Here is a 26,980-nt window from a genome sequence, read left to right as displayed (position 1 = left end):
GTCTGCAGATTAATTTCCCTAAAGTCAAAACATACACAAGTTTACCTGCATTTGCTAAAGCAAATACTATTACTTATCACTCACCCTTTGGGAATGAAGAGCTTTTGTTTCTGAAAATTCGTATTATATGGTGACGCTCTCTTTCAATAAGCTACATAAAATAGAGTTAAGGTGGTACCTTGGCACAGGAATTAATATGCCGAATGTTACTGGTTATTATTCTTTATGAAGAATTGTTACACACATCCAATGCACACAATGACTATGTGGAACCTAAGCATCACCCATGACCATAAGCAGAGGTAATGGAGTCCTTGAACAGCATATTTCATGTTCCTTCTAAAACGTGAGATCATATAGTCTGAAATGGGGCCATGTGAAAAAAAGCTGTTAAAATAAATACTGTAGAGTCTAACAGGCAAAGATATACCTATACCTATTCCTTTATAAATAATAATAGCAGCTAACATTGCTTTTAACATATTGCTGAGTACTATTCTCAGTGCTTTACATATAATAACTCTTTAATCCTCACAAAAACTTTATGCAGTAGGTATTATTGTTATTACCATTTTTACAAGGAGGGGGGAAAAGTCAGTGATAGGCTAAGTAATTTGTTCAAACACCACAGAGTCACTAGGTGGTCAAAGTTGGATTTAAACCCAGGTAGTCTGACTCCAGAGCCCACAATGCCTCATTCTTGTTCTCTGTCTCGTGAAGTCAATGGCTTGATACTTTGATGTCATCAGTGACGTTTTCTCAAACTCCACTGCTACTGCTGATGAGACATTTTGGGGGCATTCTTCAAACGATTCTGATTTTGGTTTATGGCAATTTTGGTTTGGTTTATGCTATAAGCCACCAACCAACTCGTTTACACCACAAAAATATTAAACTGTACCAAATGCCTTTTTACTAAAAATATTTTCAAAAAATAGTGGGGTGTGGGACTTCCCTGGTGGCGCAGTGGTTAAGAATCTGCCTGCCAATGCAGGGGACACGGGTTCGAGCCCTGGTCCAGGAAGATCTTATATGCCGTGGAGCAACTAAGCCCGTGTACCACAACTACTGAGCCCACGTGCCACAGCTACTGAAGGCTGTGTGCCTAGAGCCCATGCTCTGCAACTAGAGAAGCCACCGCAATGAGAAGCCCGTGCACTGCAACAAAGAGTAGACCCTGCTCGTCGCAACTAGAGAAAGTCCGCACGCAGCAATGAAGACCCAATGCAGCCAAAAAAAAACAAGAAAACAAAAAAACAAAAAAAACTGGGGTGCAAGGAAGCCCAAAGATTAATCACTGAATGTGGAATTATTCCACAGTCTCAAATGCTACAGCTGTTAGTCACCAATAAAGGAGGTGATCACACTTAGCAAACTGCTACTCACTATATAAATGTAAGGTATTTTTTACTGTTAAACTTTTATTCTGAGCCCTAACATGTTTTGAGGTATTCAAGTCTATTTTGGGACACAAAATATTGGTTTAAATGATCAGAGTTATTTTGGATGAACTTTCACTTGCCAAGAGGTTTTAGGAACAATATAATATATAATCACAAATCTTATTCCTTTGGACACAACCAGACCTCTCAGTACTACGCTTTCTTCATATAAACTGTTTCTCTGGATCTGAGGTCTGAAGAAGACACAGAGGTTGATATTATGCATAAAATGAACAAAGTAGTATGAACAATATGCTCTTCAAACCTGGACAGGTTTCCAGTATCATGAAGTGACAGAGGTTCTGATTTCTGAGTCGAAACTAGACTTATGAGGCTATGAGGATCAAAAATTCTACAGCACATCCTTGAAAAGGGGGAAAAAAAAAAAGATTTTCTTTCCAGAGTGAGCCTAATGGCATTATTAAGGAGAGCTGGACAAAGGAAAGCAAAACATAGAGCACGTCCTTGTAAGTCTCAGTGTCTACCTCCATGTAAGGTTGGTAAATGTTTAGACATGTATGTATTTATTTACTTTTAGAGCTTTATAACTAGAGCAGTGGTTCTCACAAGGGTGATTTTGCCCTCCCACTCCCCCCCACCCGGGACATGTGGCAATGTCTGGAGACACTGTTGGCTGTCACAACTTGAGGTGAGGGTCTACTGGCCACGGACGCTGCTAAGCATCCTATAATGCACAAGACAGCACCTCACAACAACTTATCCAGCCCCAAATGCCAACGGTGCCAGGTTGAGAAACCCTGGACTAAAGGAATAGACTTTAGGACGGCCTAAATCTAGGACTACAGAGGAGGTGGTACATCTGGGAAAGTGACTCTTGATTCAATCATTCTAACAATAAGCATTCGAAAATGTGTTATTTGCACCTGTTGATCACGTAGGCACATAGCCAGATTCTCAAAAGCAGTTGAGAGGGACTAGGTAGTTACAACTCCTCCCCCCATCCCACCCCCTTCTCAAAGATAGGATCCTCACCCCAATTAGGGAGAACATCAGCTATAATGCCTTCATGTTTTCCCTCTGATGAGGACTGCTGCCATGTGACTCCTGTTCTGTGTAGCTGTCTTTGCGTCTTAAGTTGTATTCTTATGCCACATTGAAGGAACTCATACAGGCTTTGCTGGGATAAGTATCTTTCCAACAATCATAGCACCATACCATTGTGACAGTGTGCATTGTCACATAATAAAAAACTGCCCATTTCTTTATACTCTCTGCAGTATATTCCCATGTAAATGATGTGGCTTTCCTTTTCACACTTTCTTTTCTCTGCTTCTTCTAAGCTTTCAGGCATATATTTATCTTACATGGTTTATATTTCTTTGTAATTATTCTCTGGTTATTTCATGTGGATATTTTGCTCACTAGATTCTAGACCAGGGTAAGAGCTGTATCTTCGATCTCCTTTGAAATTCCCTCTACACCTAGTATAGGTCTGAGCACAAACAATCATTTAACAGCTTGTTGAAAAAACTAACCAATAATATGCACATAAATGAGACAGTTGAATAAAATCCACAATAAATCTTTCTATGCTGATATTCCACCGGGCATATAAGGCTGATTGGAGCACTCATAAAAACACACACACCAAACCAACAACATATTAATTATCTATAACAATAAACTCAAAGAATGATTATAATATGGTATTGCTTAAAAATAATGTACAGTTTCTTGCTTGGTAGAAATGTTAAAAGGACTTGAAAGAGGAATTACATTTACTCTTTCTTATTTTCTATAAAGCAATCAAGTGAGGCAAAATGCTGAGCATTTAAGCCTCTCAGTATCAGTGCACTGATGTGTAGAAATGGATGGATTCTGGTTACATACTGATTGTATGCAAAATCAGAAAGTATTAAGTAAACGTCATTACTTGCTGTTTCTGTTAAATGCTGTGAATAAGCCAAGTACTTTAAACAACCCCAGTAGCTGGCTTCAGTAGAGATGTATTCAACAATTGCTTGCAAACAATTAAATATTCAGTGCACTCAAATAGCTATGTTTTCTGGAATCTTCTCATTTTTCACAAAAGGGATCATTCCCCAATATTAAAAAAATTGTACCTGAGTCATGAAAACTAACATTTTTTAAAAATCCAAGAACTTCCTGACCCAATATAACCAGAGTATTGATCACTTAAAAATGCTTACCTGGGATGAAAAAGTACACACTAGGAAGTCTGCCTGGGAGAGAAAGTGTATATCCAGGATCACACCTCGAAGTGAATTTTCTGTGTATCGATTATGTAGTCCAGCTGACCAAGAGATAGAGTTATCACTAATAAATTCATAACTGGGGTACCTGAAAAAAGAAATAAATTTATACAAACTCACTGAAATCATAGAATTCTGTCAGGAAATAGTATCCTATCAGCAGGAGGTAGCCAGCTCCTTTAACCAAGAGTCCCCCTCTTTCTGACAGTAAGAAAAGCTTTAATTCTGGCATTCAATAGAGTAGCTGTCAAAGCATCTTTGAATCCATTGATGGGGCAGAAACCATTCTGGGGTGTCCCGTATGTTAACAGTTATTGGCATGTCATATAAAATACACATATGCATCAGAATGTCCCTTTCAATTCATGAAAGAATTGAAAACAGAAAGCTCTTTATTTTCATTGTAATAAGTGACCTTGAAGAGGTTTTTCAACCTGCTTTCATATTTTTTTCACACAGACACATTTTCATTTTATGCATTCCTTTCCCACTTTTATCCTTAAGCATATATCTTTTTAAAAATATAATTTATACATTGTTTTTTCTTCTTCCAGTTTTACTGAGATATAATTTTTTAAAAGATCTATTATTTTATTTGTTTTTGGTTGCATCGGGTCTTAGTTGCGGCATGCGGGATCTTCGTTGAGGCATGTGGGATCTTCGTTGAGGCATATGGGATCTTTCGTTGCAGTGCGCAGACTTCTCTCTAGTTGTGGCCTACAGGCTCCAGAGCGCGTGGGCTCTGCAGTTGTAGCGTGCGGGTTCCAGAGCACGTGGGCTCTGTAGTTTGCAGCATGTGGGCTCTCTAGCTGAGGCACATGAGCTCAGTAGTTGTGGCGTGCAGGCCTAGTTGCCCCGCGTCCTGTGGGATCCCAGTTCCCTGACCAGGGATTGAACCCGCGTCCCCTGCATTGTAAGGTGGATTCTTTACCACTGGACCACCAGAGAAGTCCCGATTGAGATATAATTGACATAAGAGCACTGTATAAGTTTAAGGCACAATGATCTGACTTACACACATCATGAAATGGTTACCACAATAAGTTCAGTGAACTTTCATCATCTCATATACAGACAAAATTTTTAAAAAAGGAAAAAAAAATTTTCTTTGTGATGAAAACTCTTAGGATTTAGTCTCTTAACAACTTTTGGTTGCTGTGGCTAGGACTTTCAATACCATGTTGAATAAAAGTGGTGAGACTGGGCATCTTTGTCTTCTTCCTGATGTTAAAGGAAAAGCTTTCAGCTTTTCACGGTTGAGTATTATGTTAGCTGTTAGTCTGTGATATCTTATGGCCTTTGTTATGTTGAGGTATGTCTCCTCTACACCCACTTAGTTGAGAGTTTTATTATAAATGAATATAGAATTTTGTCAAAAGCTTTTTCTGCAACTATTGAGATGATCATAAGATTTTTATCCTTTGTTTTGTTAATGTGGTGTATCACATTGATTGATTTGCAAATATTGAACTATCCTTGCATCTACTTGATCATGGTATATGATCCTTTTAATGTACTGTTGGATTCGGTGTGCTAATATTTTGTTAAGGATTTTTGTATCTCATCAATGATATCGGCCTGTAAGTTTCTCTTTCTGTGGCGTCTTTGTCTGGTTTTGGAATTGGGGTGATGTTGGCCTTGTAGAATGAGTTCAGAATTGTTCCTTCTTCAATTTTTTGGAATAGTTTGAGAAGCATAGGCATTAACTCTTCTTTAAATATTTTATAAAATTCACCTGTGAAGCCATCTGGTCCTGGACTTTTGTTTGTTGGAAGTTTTTTGATCAATCTTGATTCAACTCCATTACTGGTAATTGGTTTATTAATACTTTCTATTTCTTCCTAATTTAGTCTTGGGAGACTGAAATTTTCTAGGAATTTATCCATTTCTTCTAGGTTGTCCATTTATTCACAATAGTTGTTTGCAGTAATCCCTTTTGATCTTTTGATTTCTGTGGTGTTGGCTGTAACATCTCTTTTTTCATTTCTGATTTTATTCATTTGGGTCCTCTCTCTTTTTTCTTGATGAGTCTGGCTAAATGTTTATCAATTTGTTTATCTTTTCAAAGAAACAGCTCTTAGTTTCATTGATCTTTTCTATTGTTTTAAGTGTCTATTTCACTTATTTCTGCTCTGATGTTTATCATTTCTTTCCTTCTACTAATTTTGGGCTTTGTTCGTCTTTTTCTAGTTCCTATAGGTGTAAGGGTGGGTTGTGTGTGTGTGTATAATTATTTTAAGTTGATCTCAAGTTTGAACACATTCTAACAACTCCACAGTTTTTATTCCTGCCTTCCCCTGCCCACATTTAATGTTTTTTGATATCATATTTTACATCTTTTTGTTTTGTGTATTCCTTAACCACGTATTGTGGATATAGATAATTTACTACTTGTCTTTCAAGTTTCCTACTAGCTTTACAAGTGGTTGATCTACTACCTTTACTGTATGTTTGCTTTTACCAATGAGATTTTTCCTTTCTTAATTTTCATATTTCTAGTTGTGGTCTTTTCTTTAATGCTTAGGGAAGTCCCTGTAACATTTGTTGTAAAGCCTGTTTAGTGGTGCTGAACAATTTTAGCTTTTGCTTGCCTGTAAAACTCTTGCTCTCTCTTTCAAATTCGAATGGTAGCCTTGTGGGGTAAAGTATTCTTGGTTGTAGGTTTTTTCCTTTCATCACTTTGAATATATCATGCCACTCTCTTCTGTCCTGCAAAGTTTCTGCTGAAAAGTCAACTGACAATCTTATGGGAGTTCCCTTGTACATAACTAGCTGCTTTTCTCTTGCTGCTTTTAAGATTCTCTCTTTATCTTTATTTTTTGTCATTTTAATTACAATGTGTCTTGGTGTAGACCTCTTTGGGTTGATCTTGTTCGGAACTTTCTGTGCTTCCTGGACCTGGATGTCTGTTTCCTTTCCCAGGTTAGGGAAATTTTTGGCTATTCTTGTTTTAAGTAAGTTCCCTGCCCCTTTCTCTCTCTCTTCTCCCTATGAGATCCCTATAATGTAAATGTTGGTATGCTATTGTTGTCCCAGAGGTCTCTTAAACTGTCCTCACTTTTTAAATTCTTCTCTTTTTTTTTGTTCAGCTTGGGTGATTTCCACTACTCTGTCTTCCAGTTTGTTGATCTGTTCTTCTGTATCACTTAATCTACTGTTGATTCCTTCTAGTATATTTTTTACTTCACTTATTGCATTCTTCAGCTCTGTTTGGTTCTTCTTTACCCTTTCTAACTCTTTGTTAAGTCTGCCACTGTGTTCATCAATTCTTCTCCTGAGTTCATTCAGCATCTTTATGATCATTACCTTGAACTCTTTATTGGGTAGATTGCTCATCTCCACTTTGCTTAGCTCTTCTTCTGGGGTTTGTTCCTTCATTTGAAACACGTTCCTTTGTCACCTCATTTTGCCTAATTCTCTGTGTTTATTTGTATGTATTAGGCAAGTCAGTTATGTTTCTCGTTCTTGGAGAAGTGACCTTATGTAGGAGATGTCCTATGGGGCCCAGCTACATACTCCCCTCTGGTCACCAGAGCTATATAATCTAAGGGTGCCTTGTATGTGGGCTGAGTGGGCACTTCTGTTGTGGTGGGGTCAACTACTGTGGGCATGCTGGTAGGTAGGGCTAGTTCCCAGCCCGGTTGGCCCTGCCTCATGTGGAGGCTGCTAGCTGCTGGTAGGTGGGTCTGGGTCCTGACACAGCTGGCTACATGGCCTGGGAAGTCCCAGGGCTGGTGCCAGCCCACTGGTGGCTTGGGCTGGGTCCTGGTGTGCCTGGTTGCAGGCCCACAAGTCCTAAGGTTGGTCTTGTGTTGCTGGTGGGCAGTGCTGGGTCCCAGCATGGCTGGCTGTGGGGTTTGGGGATCCCAGTACTGGTGCTGATCAACTAGTGGGCATGTAAGCCCCTGGTTCTAATAGGCTAGAAGGAGGACTCCAAAATATTGTTTGTCAGTACCAGGGTCCCTGTGGTAGAATGAGCTCCCCACTGGCTGCTGCCAGTATATGTGTCCCCAGGGGGAGTCCCAGTTGCCTCCTGCCTCTCTAGGAGGCTCCAACCTGCTTTCAAATTTGGTCACTGAGCTTTTCCTTTAGAATATAAACATCATGATTAAACTTCACTTAAATTTTTAGTTTAGAATTTGTGATAACTGAGACTTGTCTCCCTTAACCCCCATAAGCACCATCTTAACAAATAACGGTGACAGAAAACCATTGTAATAAATTTATGAAAGCAAATTCCTTGTAGATGTCCACCAACTAATATTGTGGCAGTCCTGAGAAGATATGTGTTAAAAAATATTAAAAGAGGATGTCTTTAAAAAGTCTACTATACGTTCAAATGATTCTACTCTGAATTAGAGGTTTAATTATACTCTAGTATAGAGTGAATAAATTTTCTCAGTGCATGAGACAGATCAGAGTTAAGTTGTAAACTTTCAGAAGTTACATGCAAAGGGGATAGTCATTGTACCTACTTTATATAATTTTTTAAGAATTAAATAAATTAAGCAATGTAAAGTGCTTAGGAGAGTATCTGACACATAGTAAATGCTCAATAAATCATTAGTTGTGATTGTTAAACATTCTTTCCCTAGATATTCCCCTGGTTTTATCTCTTACTTCCCTCTTAGATCTCTGCTCAAATGCTGCCTTATTAGTGAGGAGTTTGGCAATCCCTATCCCTTTTACTTGCCTAATTTTTCTCCATGGCTCTTACTATCACTGAACATAATATATACTTACTGTTTATTTACTGTCTGCATTCATTCCCCACCTTCATCATCCCTAACTAGAATGTAAGCTCTATAAAGAGAGGTATTTCATCTGCTTTGTTCACTCTATTATTCTCAGCACCTAGAAGAGAATCTGGAATATAATACAAGGTCAATAAATATTTGTTGAAAGAATAATAGTTCCTATTTATAAGCCCTGAGGCAGCAGGAGTCAGCTTACATGTCTTTTTCCCACACAGTATTTCCCAAAGGTTAGGACTATGCCTTATTTTCCTTTGCATCACAGCATCTAGCACTCCACACAATGCTATGTGGATGAATACATGAACAGGTGAGTGCTACCTATGTCTGGGACGTTTTCCTAATTCCCTAACAGCTGCTTCAGATTTCTCTTCATTCCACAACCTCCAAGGCGTTTTCTCTCATAGCCTCTAGTAATGACTGTGAAGAAAAAGTCTCTGAGCACTGTTTCAGTGACTGGTAGTCAGTGTTCAGATCCATTTGGCCTCATTATTTCTGACATTTTGCCCTCCTCAACTTTGAATCAGGGAGATGAAGGAAATGTCACATTTGTTCTGAAAAGAAAACCACCAAAAAAACTTTTAATGTGATTCCTGTGAAGATGCAGATCCAGTCATGGGGCAGAAACAGAAACAAATAAATATGAAAAGGCTGGAGGGTGGAGGAGGGGGGAAATCGTTAAAACACACCAGCACAGGTTTTATCCTAGAATAAAGACTAACTGTCAGCAAGGTTTGGGTGCTCAGTGAAACAAACACAAGAGGGATCCTTTTACTGAGAAGTGACGTGAACACTATGCCCTTCCTAACTTAAAGGCCTTTTCCTTGGACCAAACCAAAAGGTCACCTAAGTTCCTCAGGCCTTATCTCTATATGCAAAAGATAGCTTGATGAAGGATACTGAGTGTTGAAAAACAAACAAAGTGAATAATGAGGGAAGGAGATTTTGTACTTCCAATAATGAGCATGAAACTTTCCACACAAACATGCTTCTTTCTTGTCTTATGCCTACAAGTACGCCAGCAGAAGTCTTCCACTGTGAGGTTGCAGAGATTGGCAATGATTAAAAAAAATATTTTTTTCTTCTTCCATCTTGCAAAAATTTATTTTTATATCACCCACAAAGATGTAACTTGAAATTATAAACTAACATCAAATTTTCTTTTGTGAGGTCTTTCTCCAGACTGAGGGGGATACTCCTCTTCTTGACTTCACTACCTAGTATACAACTCCTTCAGGACAATTATATAATGACACTGATTATTTGTTACCCGTATATTGCCTACCAGTTGGATACGCCCTGAGATAAGGAGCCACATATTATCTTTTATTTCTTTGTGTATTCCAAACGCCCTGTAACTGTCTAGCATATTAGATGTAGTTCAAAAAAGTAGTGAAGAACTTTACCACTATTGCTGATTCTTCATTTCACATGGCAACAAAATGCTTTACAACAACTTTTAAACAAATTTCTCTTACCTCTATTCATTTAAATGAACCTAATTTTAGGAAGAGCTTGTCCAGCATTTTTGATAAAGAGCAAACTAAATATGTAAATATTTAATCTGAGAGATTTTTAATGGCTTGTTTTTTCTCCTGTTTCACTCCTAACCCCAGTCTCCACAATCTTAGAATACAATGCTGGATAGACAACTTTAATAGTTCTTACTTCTTTGACTGCCAAAGATTCTGTGATTTAAACACTCTAACAGTGAATTACCTAAGAGAGAGATCTCCACATCATCAGCAGCTGTCACAGTCACTAGGATGCTGGCGCTAAAATCTCGTGAATGAACTCAGTCTTAATCTAGAGAGATCTGAGGTATAATACTAAGCAACAAAGCATTAACTACCGGAGCCACATATATAAGCTAATCTTGACCCCTTTTACAAAGAATAAGCTAGTCAGAAAAATGGTTTCTTCTCTAACTGTACGAATACTATGCCTCATTTAAGTTTAATTCTCCATCTCTTCACCCTCCTGAAGCAGAAAAGTCTTATAATCACCTTGGATTCTATATACCTTGTTGAAAAATTAATTCATGCTTTGGTATCCTAAAACAATAACAGAAGTTTTATGATTTGCTTAGGTATCAAAACCAATCCTGAGAGGTCAAAACCAGAATTAATTCAGAGTGGAAAAAACATTTAAGTAAAATAATGAAGGAGAGAAACGGTATTTAAATTCCCAAGAAAATCCTTAAAATGACTCAGAAAACCAAAGAATTTCCAAAGAGGAAAAAAATATGCACAAAATGCTATTGCTACATTTATAACAGAATATGGAGAAAAATGTTGCCTGGACTACCATGGGGAGAGGAGTTACTAGCTTCTGACCACACACACAAACACACAAAAGAAAAAATCAAGTTTTACTATTTCCACAATCCAAGTAGATACTACTGCCATCTGTACTACAAGCATTGCTTGGTGTAAAATTATCATGCTGTGCTATGGATCACAGCTGTAAAATATTCATATCCTTTTACCTAAATACTTCCAAGTCCAGAAATCTAGATTAAGGAAATAATATGGATAATTTCAGGCATACCTCATAGCACTGGAAATTGGAAATAACCTGTCAAATATTAAGAGAATGGTCAAGTAAGCAATGACATTTCCATTCAGTGGATATGTAGTCACTAAAAAAAGAGATTTACAATGACTTTTTTTAGCAACCTGGGAAAAGGGATCTAGTGCTATATTAAGTAAAAAAGAGTTCAAATTATATAGAATATGATAAACTACAAAAATGTATAACTACATAAATGACTGAAGGGAATATGTTGATATTTAAATAGTTGTTGCCACTGAGTAATGAGACTGTGGGTAATATTTTTTCCTTGCTTGTATACTTACCAACTCCATATTTTCTAATGAGCATGAATTATTTTGCCAATCAAGTGAAAAGCTTATGATGCATTCAAGAACAAGTAAACGAGTAAATAAAGTAATATTTTAACATTTTTTCAACTAAGCTACAAATTCAGTCTGATATTTTAAAATGAAGGACTAAGATGAACTATTTCTACTTTGTTTCTCTCTAATAGGTCTGTATATCAAACTGGAAAAATATCTGTGAAAAGTTTTTCTTGTTTTATGTCCAAATGTTCATTTAATCCCTAACTCTTATACTTAAACAAGAATTATAACTATATAGCTTGGCTTATATTTGGCTGATGAATTTCTTGGTCTTTTGTTTGTTTGTGCACACACACGCCTGCGTGTGTGTGTGTGTGTGTGTGTGAGAGAGAGAGAGAGAGAGAATGTCTGTGTGTATAATCAATACAGGGAGCCTTAAAGAAAAAGCAATTTATATCAGTTTAATTTAGATTCTTATGAGGTAGAAATAGGGTTTAAATGATTATCCAATGACATGGATAAATACCTGCATTATAGTATTCATTGCAGATTTGTTTTTCTTCCCAACCCCCATTTGTGACATAAAAGAGGGATTGAGAAATAAATTAATTAAAAGTCAAAAAGGTCAAATGATAATTGCTAATAAAATGTTTTCAAACAGATAGGACTGAAATGAACATAATTCAATACTTACTGGGCACTTACTAGGTATAGTTTCTAAAGTGCTTATAACCTAGTGAGGGAGACAGAAGTAAGCAAGTGCTAAATACTAAGAGGAATGCACAGAGGAGTCAAGGATTCAGGGATGATTTCTGGAGTAGATGGTATTACTCTATAGTAGCACTACTCATACTGTATTGTAACTGTCCATTCCCCTACTAGATTGGGAATTCCTTGAGAGCAGAGAGTGTCTTGCTTATCATGGAATCCCCATCACCTAGCACAGTGCCTGAAATACAGGCAGATGGGCTCAATACAGCTCAGTACAAGCTGGCAGTCCTTATTATTTCACTTACAAAACTCATCGTTTGGTTCTTTGCCTTTTTAAAAAATATAATTTCCAAATTCCAGAAATTTTTATAAGATGAAAACTTATATCTTACACATGGTTTCAGTTGCCTGTGATTGTTGGTGAAGATAGTAAGAGCAAAAGGGCAAGCACCTGGTATGTTTTATTGCTAACAGTCTTGTGAGTTGGTTAGTATTATGGACTAAATGTTTGTGTCCCCCCAGAATTCATATATTTAAGCCCTAACCCTCAATGTGATAATATTTGGAGGTGGGGCCTTTGGGAGGTAATTAGGGTTAAATAAGGTCATGAGGGTAGGACCCTCATGATGGAATTAGTGCCCTTCCTTACAAGAAGAGACACCAGAAAGCTTGCTCTCTCCCTTCCAAGCACACAAAGGTCATGTGAGTATATAATGAGATGACTGCTGCCTACAAGTCAAGAGAAGGGGTTTCAGAATGAAATCTACACCTTGCTGGCACCTCACATATGCTTTGATCATAATAGCAGTGGCACAAGTACACAGTTGTTTGAATTTAAAACCCCCAACAATCAGTAATAACATTCATTGTGACAAGAATCACAAGTCATGGGAATTAAGGATTCCTTTCAACTGAAAAGAGATGGTTCACTCTAGAATCATTAGTTCATCTAACTTACTTTATTTTTGCCTCCTTTAATAAAGAAGGGTCATCTGTGGCCAAATATACTCTTTTTTTATCCACTTGCATTCTGCGAGCAAGAAGCTGAAAATGTTCTTCAACGTGTACCATGTATTCCTCAATGGGGTGGAAGGCTGCTTCTGTTCCCACTTTGTCTGTGCGTCTGACATGGACTCTGCGGGGGCAGAGGGAGAAAGTCAGATTCTGTTGATAATGTTCTGATTCACTGAGTACTTTTAGGGTACTCAGCTTTATACCCCTATTCATGGTGGTGTTACGGACATTTTAAACCAATTTTTCTTTCATTTTCACCATTAGAAAAAATAAAACCAATATTTTAAAAAATTCAAACACATATATTCTAAATATATTTGCATATTAATACAAGGGGAATTAGAAAAAATAAGTTAAGTCTTTGAAGAATGCTTTCTTATAAAGAGAAAGTAATTGGCATAATCAGGAATAAATGGGAGATTCCAGAATTAGACCGCATATAAGGCAGCAAATACCAACTAGCCTTCCAGAAAAAACTGGATATAATTTTTAATATATTTGACAATAAAGGATGCCAAGATTCACAGTTGCTATTACAGAACATTAAATATATCATTTGTAATGTTTTGGTGCCAAGTTTTCTTTTTCTTCATTTTATCCTGTATTGTCACTGTAATGTCAGCTTGTTGAATTTAAAGTTGTGCAAGGAAAACACAGACCTGTATGGATTCTTCCTATAGCACAATCAAGGCAAGGCAAACCTTTTAAGAGTTCGTACTATTTTAAGTTCATGGAGCCATGCCAGCCTTTTTGTTGTAGGCACAATGAATTTCCTTTCCCTGCTTTTTACTCTATCAAACCCAAGCAGATACTGATCTCATCTGTCCTATTTAAGAAAAGCTCCAAAACTGTAAAATTGGGGACACAGATTTACATTGTCCTGCACTGAATAAGGCATTGACTTCCAACAGTATTTTAATGAAAACAGGAATAATAGTCAGAGTTTGTTTTCATAAGTTAAAACACTCCTTAAATTTGCCCTTCCCACATCTCCCCTCTTCCCAAATTACTAAGCCACTATTCATATGTTGGAAAAGAAAAAAGGTAGATTTGTTTCCTTTAGGTCACAATATGTGGGCATGTCTTTAGTCAAGCCTAGGACCAGCTTTTTATTATGAATCTGGAGTGAGGATTTAACTTCACTGTAGTTACTCTGACATCTTCGTGGCTGTTCTTTCCTTTGCATTTCAGGTGATAGTCCAGATGTGAATACTATTGTATGAACACCTATCATATCATTTTTTCCTTCCCATGTTCTTCTTAGTCACTGGTTCTCTCAGGACATTTGGAATTGTTCACTGTGCTCCATGGAGATGAGATGGGGCAGAAAGAACAATTCCACTGAATTTCAATGAAAAGTTTCATGAGAAGAAACACTATTTAAAACTCTGATTTTACCGTGTTCTTGTTTTAGCTCTACTACTTAGAACAGGGGTCAGTAACTTCTATACATATGAAGACTAAGACACAGGGAAGAAATGGGGTGGGAGATACGAAAATAAAGATAAAAACAAAGGAGAGCTATAACAAGAAGGAAAAATCAAAGGAAGAGAAATATTTGACATAGTGGCAGAGTACTACTAAGCAATTTTCTCAATTTTCCAAGTATTCCTGAAATTAGGCCTGGACCAATAATTTGAGAGAGGACCTTAATGGAATTTTTATGGAAGAATCAGAATGTTAGACCTGTGAAGGATATTAGAAGTCATTTGATTTAATGTAACTCTTTCATCTGACAGTTAAAGAAACTGATGTCTCTGAAGACATTTCAGGGAACAAAATGACAATATAAGGCAAAGGGAGGCTGGTTTCTTTCACATACATTTTAACCCAGTCTTTACAAAAGTAAAAGTTATTTGTGTACTCGCCTGATTTTCACTATCTATCAAAGTTCCTCCAGGGCAAGGAATCTGATTTTATTTATTCCCAATTGCACCAAACACAACAAATGAATGAATGAATGAATGAATGGATGATGGGTAGACACAAAAATCTAACTGTTTAGTATTGTGTAAGTAGAAACCTTAGATACTACTATCTAACCTAGCATTTTCTTTTGTTTTGTTTTAATAAATGAAAAAAGAGTGACAATTAATGAAGGCCCAGAGTGACCAAGTAAGTTGTCCAAAGTCACATAACTTGTTAGTGGTAGAAGCTAGATTGGACCCCCAGATTCTTGAACTCTAATGCACCCCCTCTTTCATTACAGCACACTACCTAAGTGTGCAAACAACTTAGCTGTCTGCGGTACTTCAAGTTTCTATATTTGGCCAATTCTCAATGTGGTGGATACTCCATGAAAAATTAATAAGGGTAGCTTTCTGGTATGTAAAACTATAGGAAATCCAAACAAAGTTAAGCAGGTGTAAGTCCTGGTTTTGCCTTTATAAACTCTGGAACTTTGGGGAGAGATTTTCTTTCCTTAGTTTCCTCACTTGTAAAATGGTTATCTCTGCCCACATCACAGGCTTGTGTTACAGGATCAATGAGATAATGCAGTTGAAGTTATTTTGGTAATGTAACTACTATAGTGTATCGTTCTCCATCTTCCAAGATCCTGTTCAAACACTGCAGCTATGAAGCCTTTCTTGGTCCTTTCTTGGGAAATGGAAGTACATTTCCCCTCCCTCGACCTCTCATAAAACTTTTTATGCTTTCTCTCAGGGCATTTATCACATTCTACTCATATAATGCTAGTTGTGTAAGTCTCTTTTCCCATGGACTGTGATGAGTTAGAAGGAGCCGTTAAAAAAAATTTAACCTCTGTCCCCCACAGTAGCAAGTATTCAATAAATATTCTGCAGATAAGTGAATGAATCAACACATGTATCAATATTAATCAATAGCTGACTTTATTACAAACAATAGAAGCTGCAGAACGCCATAGTCTAGCCTACAAATCTATTTTCAGGAATTACTTAAGCATCATCAGTCTCTCTGAAAGGTAATAATATTTTACAGTGCATTTTTTCCCACAGAACTAAAATCCTTTTTCATCCTTATGTTATCACATCATCATTTTTAGGGCAGGTATTGCCTTCCCTATTTTACAGATGGAAAAAAAATCAAAGCTCAATAATACTATTATTAAGTAACGTGGCCCAGAATTAGGGAAAAGCCAGGAATATTACTGAGGTCACTTAACTCTCAGTCTAGTATTCTTTCCATTAGGCAAAGAACATTTCCCATCGTGTGAAATCTGGCATCAGGACCCAGGAAAACTCCTTACTCCATAACTTTTTATGTATGGGTATAGGAGCACATGCTTGTGAACAAAGATGCTCTTTTGGATTTTTTTTTGCTTCCAGGATTTCCTGATATATCTCCCCTAACATAAGCATGAGACTGTACATATATACATGATAACTCCCAAGTGGGCCAAGAGATAACTTTAAACAATAATTTTAACATTATCTTACATTACTAATGATATCTTTATTCTCAAAGTAGCTTTCAAAACAAAAAAGAAAACAGAACATCAAAAATGCAAAATAATCACCAGTGGCAATTAATGAAATCTAAGAATAAGGTGCAATAGAAAAGCTATAAATATGAGAGCTTCATCTCGTAGCCCTGTTAGAGTAAGGCAGGGGTCATGTATAGCATCTAAAATACTCCCAACAAAATAAGATTTTGCTGGTTTCCCCAGGAGAGACTGTTAATTTCAGAAATATGGTTTTATATATTTGTTGAATGAATAAATGAACAAATGATTAAGGGTGACTAAATTATGATGACTCAGCTGTTCTAAATGAACAAAGGAAGAATAATCTCCCTGTGGCCTAAGGTGAACTCTGGAACCTCTGTTTTTGGGTGGGGCTATGAAAATTACACTGTATCTTGTAAAGTTCACACTGTATTGTAAAGGTATGTATCCCTGCTACTACATAGCACTTTTAGGAGGAACAAATCAGGTTCTTACCCAATAACTGGATGTTTGAAGCCTAGCTTCTTGGTGGCCTCTTCTATTTCTTTTTCCAGCCAAGGTTGTGGGCGGATCAAGTATTTGACAAACTGGGACACCCACCACACTGCAGGATCACCATGGACTCGTACAAGTCGATCTGCAAGGTCTTCTGGTACAGCCAGCGGTAAATATGGAGGACGAGGATGAAGACTGTCTACAATGGGGAGCTCAACCACCTGAACATTTTTGTCCTTTACTTCACCTGAGGGAATATCAAAACATATCATCACCACACTGTATTCCCTGTACAACTACCATTTGACAAGAACTCACTCTGGGTGCTTTTATCTTCACAGAAACTCTAAAGAAGTATTATAATTTTCATTTTACAGAGGAAGTTAAGTAACTTGCCCTAGATACCAGAGTAAAAGTGACAGAGCTGAATTTCACATTCAGGTTGGTCTGCCCCTCAAGTTCATGGCCTTTTCTTTTCTATCATAATGTGCTGCCATATCAACACCTCATACCCCAGATAAGAATGGTATTCATTTTTCTAGATTCCATATATATACGTTAATATATGGTACTCTTTTTTTCTCTTTCTGACTTACTTCACTCTGTATGACAGACTCTAGGTCCATCCACATCACTACAAATGACTCAATTTCGTTCCTTTTTATGGCTGAGTAATAGAGGGGTGAGATGGGGAGGGTGGGAGGGAGGCTCAAGAGGGAGGGGATATATGTATACATATAGCTGATTCACTTTGTTGTACAGCAGAAACTAATACCACATTGTAAAGCAATTATAATCCAATAAAGATAAAAAGAAAAGAATGGTATCCAGCACTCAAAGCATCTAATCAGAGAATAACCGTATCGCCAGTGGACATGGCTCCCTAGGCAAAGGTTCTGTTTTTTTATAATTGTTTTTTAAAAATTTTTATTGGAGTACAGTTGATTTACAATGTTGTGTTACTTCTGCTGTTCAGAGAAGGACAAATATTGTATGATATCACTTATATGTAGAACCTATAATTGTTGTTTTTGAATTAGACATAGTGTTCTCAAAACTTCCAGCTTGCCATTATAGCAAATGGCTCTTGCATACTTTCATGACAGACCACAATGACTCTAGAGATATCTAAAGATTACAATTTTAAGACAAGCATCTCTCTCTTTTGAAGAAAAAAATTTGATAGTTCTAAAGTCTTTTTTTTTTCTTGGCCAAAATTAGACCTATTATATTCTCAATGATGATTAATAGAATCTGTGTTGATTGTTTACCTGGATATTTTAAGTTTAAAGTTAGAACAGAGATAGAGAATTTCTGTAGATGATGATTGGTTTAAAAACCCAACTTCTATATACCATTAATGTTACTGTTGTTCTATCAACTTTATAATGCAATGAGAACAAACCAAAATGTGATAGCCAGCATCCTTAGAGTTTACATCACATACTAAAGACCACATAGTAATAACTAGAAAACACAAAGATACCAGGCAGAAAGATTTCACAAATATAAAATGTACTGACTTAAATTTTCAATAACAAAAAGTATTAACCTGAACATACAAAATAACTCCAGTTAAGATGTTGTCATTGTGCAAAATAAATTAGAATCACAGTTAATCACTGGACTGTCAAAGAAAGAATATACTTGTAGAGAACAGACCTAGAATACGTTTAAAATGTATTCACCAGAATGAAACACAGTCCTTAAACTCTGTTTTTCTACATATATGAAAAGTATTTTAAAATAAATTACATGATCTGGGTATGTGATCACTCAAACCAATTGCATAGTTATTAGAAAGTCAGTTGGTATAACTAAGAATTAAAAACCTCTGGTTAATATTCTCTCTCTCTCTGATATGTAAAACTCATTTCAGGAGTCTTAGAACAAAGCCCTTGAAACATGACATTTGTTGAGGGAGTAAATGGGAATAAACAAATTTACCGCCAGTATTTCAGTTCGTCTAGCATGCCAGTTAAGAAAGAGTTGGGCCCCTTTATCAGATGAGAAACTGTAATTAAGAGTGTGTGGGGAAAGAATGAGCTGCATTTTAAATTAAGCTCTAATGGTCTCCCTAAGGCAAGGAAAATTGGGGTGCTTTCCCTGATGTGGAGATGATAAGTAGTACATGTATGAGAGAGAAAAAAATAAGGAAGAAAGGTAGCTCTTTTTTTATAAAAAACAAAGAGGGAAAGAAAGAAAGATCCTAGCTTCTCATATATGACCATAAACAAAAGCAAAATTAGTACAGCTACCTTCTTTTTGTGATTACTTCCTGAAAAGGTTATTCTAAGTGTTCCATGTTACTAGCTCCAAACTTCACTCATGTGAAAGTATTACCTTCTAATTGTCCCAAGACCTCAAACTTCTGTACAGCTAGCCCTACTGACTATTTCATTTCAGAAATGAAAACTATGCTTGTACCTTCAAGACACAGAACTCAGTTTATTTTTATTGACTCTTTTATTCATTCATTCATTCGTTCAAATATTTACTGAACACTACTATGTCAAACTCTGTACTAGGCAGAGTATAGAGTGATGACATGGTTCCTGCCTTTCAAGATTTCCAGTTCAAAAACCTCACCCAGAACTAGACTGCTTTTGGTGAAAGAACAACAAACAAAATAAAACAAACCATCATCACCAACAAACATGCTATCCAAAACATATCAATACTCAGCTGCTTAGTAAAATATTAAGAAAGGGGTATTCATATTTATAAATGAAAAAAACTGTCATAGCATGAAAGTTTAGCCTCCTCAATAATGATACACTACAAAATGAAAGAAAATTACATAGTACACGCTATGTTAGAAGGTCTTTTCTTTTACTTGGTTTACCACATAACATTTTTTATTCTATTGGAATACACATTCAAAAGAATTTAAATCTGGAAGAGATCCTAGAGATAATCTTATTCAGTGTTTTCTAAACTTCAGTCATTTAAGTGCCACCTTTGTAATTCTCCCCATATCCATACACCATCTGTACTATTTAATGTTTTAAAAATTCACTTTTTAAAACTTAAATTGATTTATTTTATAGATGGTAACTAAAAATATAACTTCACTAAAAACAAACCATGTTATTAAACTCTATACAGATACTATTGCTTATAAAGGGCTCTGAGCTCAAGTCAGATTTATATTAAAAAAGATTATTAGTGAGGTTTTAAGGGGTGCTAATTGCCTCTCCCTTTACATCTCCTATGAGTTTGAAACCAAATGAAAAGCAGAGAGAGGAATAAAAAGGCAATCAAAATATCAGCTTGATTACCAATAAAGATGAATTGGAGAACGCACTGTTGTGTTCTGGATTGATGGTCTCACGGGTTTCCTAATAGTTCCCACCCAGTCCTAAGCAGAGTTTGTCAACAAAGGCCTTCTATGCACGTGGTGGAGGAGGAGCGTGTCTTCTGAGAACGGGCCGCACCACGAGAGGAGCCAGAAAGGGCTTTACCTCACATGTTTGGTTCTTCCTGTTAACTCACCAGTTGCATAACACAGGACTTTCCTTCCAAGTAGAGGTGAAATGAGGTAGACAGAGCAAAAAAGCACTTCTGTACTTTTCCCTTCTAAGGAATGGAATTAACTTCGCTTCTATCGAGATTTTTGAGGAATAAATGATCCACAGTATCTGCCCCCGCCTACCTCCATCCCCAAACAACTATCCAGTGTTAAAGAACTATTAAAGATATCTTGATATCAAATTGATACTGATATAATCAGAAAGGCTGAACAAGGAATAACTCTCTCAGGTATGAGATTCAATGTTCATTTTAATGTTTTATCAGAAAACCACCTGACATTATCACATATGCCACCTAAAGTCACCTCTAGTAATCTGTGGTAGGTTTCAGAATTTGGGAAACACAGATTTATTTAAACTGCCTCATTTTCCAGAAGAAACAGACTAAGAGAGGTTAAGAGAACTTCTCAACGGTAATACAGCTAATGATCAGATTCTAGTGTTTACTCTACTACTTGTATTACCTTCTGCTTTCTGGAACATAAATTTTTTAAAAGCATTTAAGTATGGCCCTGTTGACCAATCAAAAGTGCCCTGCCACTCTAAGAGGACTTTAGTGTTGGTTTAAAAAAAAAAAAAAAAAAAAAAAGCACTGCATCAACCTTCTAGCAAGAGAATGTTTCAGATGTACAAACCATACATAAGTCAGCACTATTCATCTGTAAAGAACCAGTGCAAACTAGCCCGGGCATTACACAACTGACTGCCCAGTTCAACTTGAATTGATTCGGTCATTATTAATTATCTCATATTCAAGACTACCTCTCTTGTGGATAATCCTCTTTTATCAGGTCATTTGCTGAGGGCAGCTCTGGCAGGAGCACAGGTAGCTCTTTGAAAGGGATGATCTCCATAGCTACAGGCCAGTACCTTTAGAAGAGCCCTCTTCCCTGCTAGTCAATTCATGAGAGCCCCATTTAAAAGCACTACTCTGTCATCATTTCATGTAACATTAAGTCAGAGACACCAGCCCTGCAGCTAGTCAATTAGAATTATTAGTCTTCCACAGACTCAATAGAAGGGGCTTGAGAAGCTTAATATCCACCATAAATGAATGGGTTCTGCTATAATGAAAAATGTTTCAAGGATAGAAAGATTTTGGGTCCCAGTCCATAAGATTTCTTCTGTGTTTACTGTCTTGTTGTGAGAGAAGCAGCACTCAGGAGGGGGAACTCTCCTAAAAACAGAATTCATAGAGCTCAGAATTGTCAAGGCAGAAGAGGTTTGGAATAGGGTTGCCAGTTGAGAAAAATCTTCAATAAGACATCACTATCTAGAACTTAAATTCACTTGGTGGGAGGAGGGGGTTATTAGTAACTTTTTGGTGATTCGGAACCAGAAAAGCTGTCTATTTTTTGGACTCAGGACTCTTAAGATTTCCCTCAGTACCCACGTAGGTCCTGGCTTCCTCCAGATAAGTACAGAGCAGTAGAATGAGGTTTTAATTCTCTACCTAAGGGTTGCCTTGCATGGTTATAGCTGCTAGGTGCCATCACATCCAATAGCCATTCCAAAGACTGTGTCAACTGCTGGGATTCATGGCCCTATTTGAGGCTGGAGCAGGGAGAGACATCAAACAAAACAAAGTAAGGCAAATGCTTATTCATACAGTACCTTGACTGTAGTGCACGGTGATTAAGAGTATGGGCTTTGGAATTATAAAAATTGGAGTCCAAATCCTCTATCACTTAACAGTTGTGTGACCTTGGATAAGTTATATTTAACGTCACCCCTGTTTCTTCATCTGGAAAATGGCATTGATAATAGCACATTTCTCATCTGTAAAATGGGGTTAATGATAGTATCTTACTCATCAAGTTATTTTGAGGATGAGATATTGCATGGAGAAAGCTGAGCACAATGCCTGACACACAGCAATTCTCAAAAAACGTTAGTTTTGTATCCCGGGATCAGTTCTGCTGAACAGTTCTCAAGAATCTGGCTATTGTTTAGTCCAGGAAGAGGTTACTTGCCAAAATATCATATCCTCTGAAAAATATATCAAAATGCCCCATTTCAGTGAGCCAAAGATATACTCCCAAATATACCAGATAAGGAGATATAAGATACACACCCAAAGCAAATCTTATTCATACTGTTTACCATAGGCAATAAAAGAGTGAACAGCAACTCTGATTATCTGGAAGTTCTGATATTCTATCATCACTAACTTGACCAAAATTCTGTGCTATACTGAAAGTACAGAATAGCAGTACGTTGGCTAAACTAGTAATACTTCCTGCTCATATTACAGCAAGGAATTTCTATGATTAAATTATATCCACAAAGACTATCTGGACTTTTGGGATTTACATTTTCTTTGCCACTGTGTGGCCAAATATGACTGACTAAATTCTCACTCAACTCTCTGAGACTTGTTAGAGAAGGCAAGAGTAAAAGACCAAAAGTTAACTAGCTGTGGTGAGACCTCTAGAGGCACGGGGGAGCTTTCTTGATTTTACTTGATTTATAGATGGCCGTTAAAAAAAAAAAAAAAAATCACATAAATGTGTGAGCTCTGTTCTTTTGGATTTTAACATGACGACATTAATATTTACATCCTCATTTAATGACTGAGCTCTGTTCTCGTTTAAAATATGAAGGCAAGATATACTATTAAAAAGTGAACATCTGGGCTACTTTCCTTTTGTTTTTCAACCACTGCGGCTGATGGAGATCTCTTCCTGAACTTGAATGAACAACTGTCGCCTGCCATATGAATTCCATCACTGCTCTACTTAAGCAAGGACTCAAAAGACTGTTATTACTGCCAGTTCGAAGCCTTGAACCAATTGAGTGAAAAGTTCTAAATTCAATCATATGAAACACACTGCAGTGTTAGCAACATTCTTAAGAATTAGCATATCACACTGTGGAAACGACTGTGCAGCATTCTTATGAGGTGCTTCCTTCTTTTACTAGCAACAGAAATGCCTTGCAAAAGCAACCAGACTCATGGTTCACTGACCTCAACGATATTCTGACAGACTTGACTCTGGATTGAGGACTAAAAGAATAGCTAATGGAAAATATGTAATAACTTAAGTGAATTATGCAGTTCAGGATAAAGTAGGCAGGATAGTGTCAAAAGAAAAAAGACCAAAGATATTTGTTTGCTTTGTACCACTAAACAGAAGGTTTCCTGCAGTCATTCTTAATGTTTCTGAAACAAATTTAGTCATTTAACTTTTATATACATATATGTTACTTTGCCAAGAGGTTCCAGACAGTCCACAGACAGCTTGCTCATACAGGGGACGCTGCCAATAGCTTCTTTGATCATTCAGATTACACAGGCCCTGTAACTCCATGGCTAGAGATTTTAGGGGAGTTTTTTGTTTGTTTTTTAGTAATACTTTCTCCTAACTTAGAACCTCCTACTAACCCAAAGGATCCCAAGGAATCCTTGAACAGCTTTTCTCATTGGTAAGAAACAAGAGAATGGAGGAATGGAAAGCAGTAGAAACAAAGACAAGGCTTAATTTCATGAAATTTAGTAAAGAGCCAAACCCCAACCTTTCTTTCCCCCATTCTTGTAAAAAAAAAAAAAAATCACAATTCCACTTTCATATTCCTCTTATTCTTTCATCACATGTCATGTCTCCTTGAAAGAAATAGCCAGGAGGAAGGACCTCATGGTAATACCAGCCTTTCATTCCTTGCGAATCCCTGCAAGAGGTGACGGAGTGAGCAGGTGTGCTGTCAGGATCTCACTGGATAGAGCTGTCAGTTGGCATGCTGCATTTCCTTTTGCTTTGGGGGAATTTTATAGTTGCCTCTGTGGTTAGCACATACTTGGAGAGTTAGGAATGTGATATTTCATGTTGGATTTACAGCTACTTGTAATTTTTATGCTGTTATCTTTCAATTATGTGAATCAGGAAGGCCTAATTAGGGTTCCTTGATGATAGGGTAAAGGTCCAATGCTAATACCCTAAGATACAAGAATTACAACAAGAAATTCTGGATATTCCATGAGGGAAGAAAATGAAAATACAGTCATTTTGGAAGAAGGAACTAATAACAAAATAGTTAAGACTTTTGTGGGATGTGAGGAGAGAAGACAACTTAAGTGTAGCACCATGCTAAAGCACTGATAAAACAGACAAACACCTTGGCCTCCTAAAATAGGGACTGGAACAACAAACCTCCCTCATACTGTATGCTAGACCAATCCATAAAGTACCAGCAGCTCCAAGAGTCACCCTGCCATCATGCCCATCTTTAGCTCTTGCTGCCACCTCAGACTGCAGAGTACGTCTTCTTTCCCAGCTGCCTCCTCCTCCACTGTGGAAGAAAAAAGATGGGCAATGGGGTACGGCTTTCCATGAAAAGCCACAGCTCCTGCTGTCACTGCGGCTCCAATCTGGTATAAGTCACCTGTCCCTCCCTCGTTTCTCCTCTTCTGGGTTGTATTATATCTCTAGAAAGAGAGCTAGTACTTTACAATCTACAGCCTCTGGTGGCAGAGCTGAGAAAAATATTATAAAGACATTATTCAAAAAATGGCTATATTTTACCCATTCTGGTTTAAATGGAGGAAGAGCAGGGGATACCCATAAAGAAAGAAAAAGAACTATGAGGCAAAAGGCATGAAACCTTAATTAATGGAGCACAGAAAGGAGAGGGAGGAGGAAGATAAACATAGCAAACAGGGTAAAGAGGAGAAGTCTGAGATGGAGAGTAGTCTTTTGATTATTACTGCTTAAAAAAGATAATACTTTGTACAGATTTGATACACGATGGCTCCCATGACACTTTTCATTTATGCTTAAAACAGGGACCGCACAACCACAACCTTCTTTAGAACCTACACTAGAATTTGCAAAGGAATATGTCTATCACTCCCTTGCCAAGAAGATTCCTACTATTTCTGCAACATATTTTTCAACCTGTAGATAGTTATCTATCAATAAGCCACAAAGTCTTACCTGGTAGATCTCTAAATCAGAGGCCACCATTTATCATAATCCTATCTTCATCTCAACTGATAAGGATTCTGGCAGGGAGACGGGTCCAGAGTCTGTTCTTTCCATATGCTTTACTCCTTGTCAATCACCCATGCTATAAGCCACTTCTAACACAGCTCCTGCGTCCACCCTCTCCCCACCTCACCTCTCTATCAGCATCTTGAATTAAGAGCTAACATTTGCTGAACACCAACTATATGTTAGGTACTACACTAAACATTTTCCATACATTATCCTAATTAGTCTACAAAGTCTTTATGAGGTGAGTGCTCATTTTACAGACGAAGTTAACTCAGTCTGTTCAAGGCCACCCAGCTAGCATTCAGAAATAGGAGCTGAACTTAGACATTCTGATTCCAGAGTTTAAAGTCTTACTCCAACCCTACTCCATTACCTTAAAGTTTCAGAGGAAGCCAGAGTGACTCCTCCTGTAATGAAAAAGAGAGGCGGGAGGGGGCCAGGCTCCAAGTGTGAGTTTAAATAGCCAAAGGAAGAGGTAACGGAACTCCCATGTGTAAGGTACAGATCTCTCTCTACAGAGTGCACTGGATCTAGAAATTAATACTAAGTAAAGGATATAAAAACTTCAAACAGTTATCATGTGTAACCCATATAAAGCTATTAGAAGCCATGAATTATGGCTTAACAAAACAATTTCATTCATTGTCATTTTGGGTTCACACTTGGATCCCATAAGAAACAAAAATAATAGCTAGACAGCTGACCTCAAATTTAAATTATTTGTATGAAATAATTAAGGTGCTTTTTAGTCAATTTAAAGCTCATGGTTAAGAGTTAACAATACCTTCACAATTTGATTGTAAAGAGAAAATATGAATTAGACAACCTATGACAGTCTTATTTCCTAATAATAATATAACAAGCTTTCCATGAAGAAGAAATAGCCTACTTCAGAACAAAGAATCAGGAAGCAAGGTTATTATAAAGAGATTTATTAAACTTGTAAACCATTCTCCCTATTATTTATTTACATACTTATTTTCAACTATTAAACATTAAAGCAAAACATATTCTGTAATCTAAAACACTTCTGTCCTTAAAAAATACTTTCACCTTTAATTTCTTAAGTGGTATATTTAGGGATAAATAAAAATAAACAAATTTCAGTTTATTCATAAAGACCTTAAAAAACCGACTGTAGTATCTACTCCTGTTGATATGATCCAAAATTCAGGGTATAATAACTGATGGCATCCAAAATAAACCACAAAATAAATACAAGTATTTTGTATTTTCAGAAAAAATTTCAGTCTTGATTATTGTAATAATTAACTTTATTCATGTCAGAAGAATTTCTGAAAGATTAAAAAATATCAGAGAAAGAACTTTTAGAGGGGATACAAAGTAATTTTTAAGTCAATTCAATAGTTTACTAAGTTGAACATACATAAAAGGGGAAATCACAATTGTATTTATATATAAATAAACTTGTGCAGTTCAACTACTACCTCTCAAGAATAAAAAGAAATAGTGTTTTTTAAGAGGATGGAGATCTTCCAAATGACAAGAGGATGATTC

At 36.9% G+C, this 26,980-nt stretch overlaps 1 protein-coding gene across 6 annotated transcripts in view; it reads right to left on the bottom strand.

The window, feature by feature from the left end:
• Positions 1–26,980, bottom strand: part of FUT8 (fucosyltransferase 8) — a 324,235-nt gene that overhangs the window by 5,707 nt on the left and 291,548 nt on the right. For all 6 annotated transcript variants that reach the window (XM_007184302.2, XM_007184304.2, XM_057543954.1 and 3 more), the window contains 3 exons: positions 16,939–17,185; positions 12,961–13,137; positions 3,614–3,764 (listed from right to left, as the gene is read on the bottom strand). In XM_007184302.2, coding sequence (XP_007184364.1) covers positions 3,614–3,764; positions 12,961–13,137; positions 16,939–17,185 — 575 coding nt within the window. The remainder of the gene's footprint in view (positions 1–3,613; positions 3,765–12,960; positions 13,138–16,938; positions 17,186–26,980) is intronic.

The sequence above is a fragment of the Balaenoptera acutorostrata genome, chromosome 3 (genome assembly GCF_949987535.1).
Source record: "Balaenoptera acutorostrata chromosome 3, mBalAcu1.1, whole genome shotgun sequence".
NCBI lineage: Eukaryota > Metazoa > Chordata > Mammalia > Artiodactyla > Balaenopteridae > Balaenoptera > Balaenoptera acutorostrata.
This window is presented reverse-complemented; position numbering and strand designations above follow the sequence as displayed.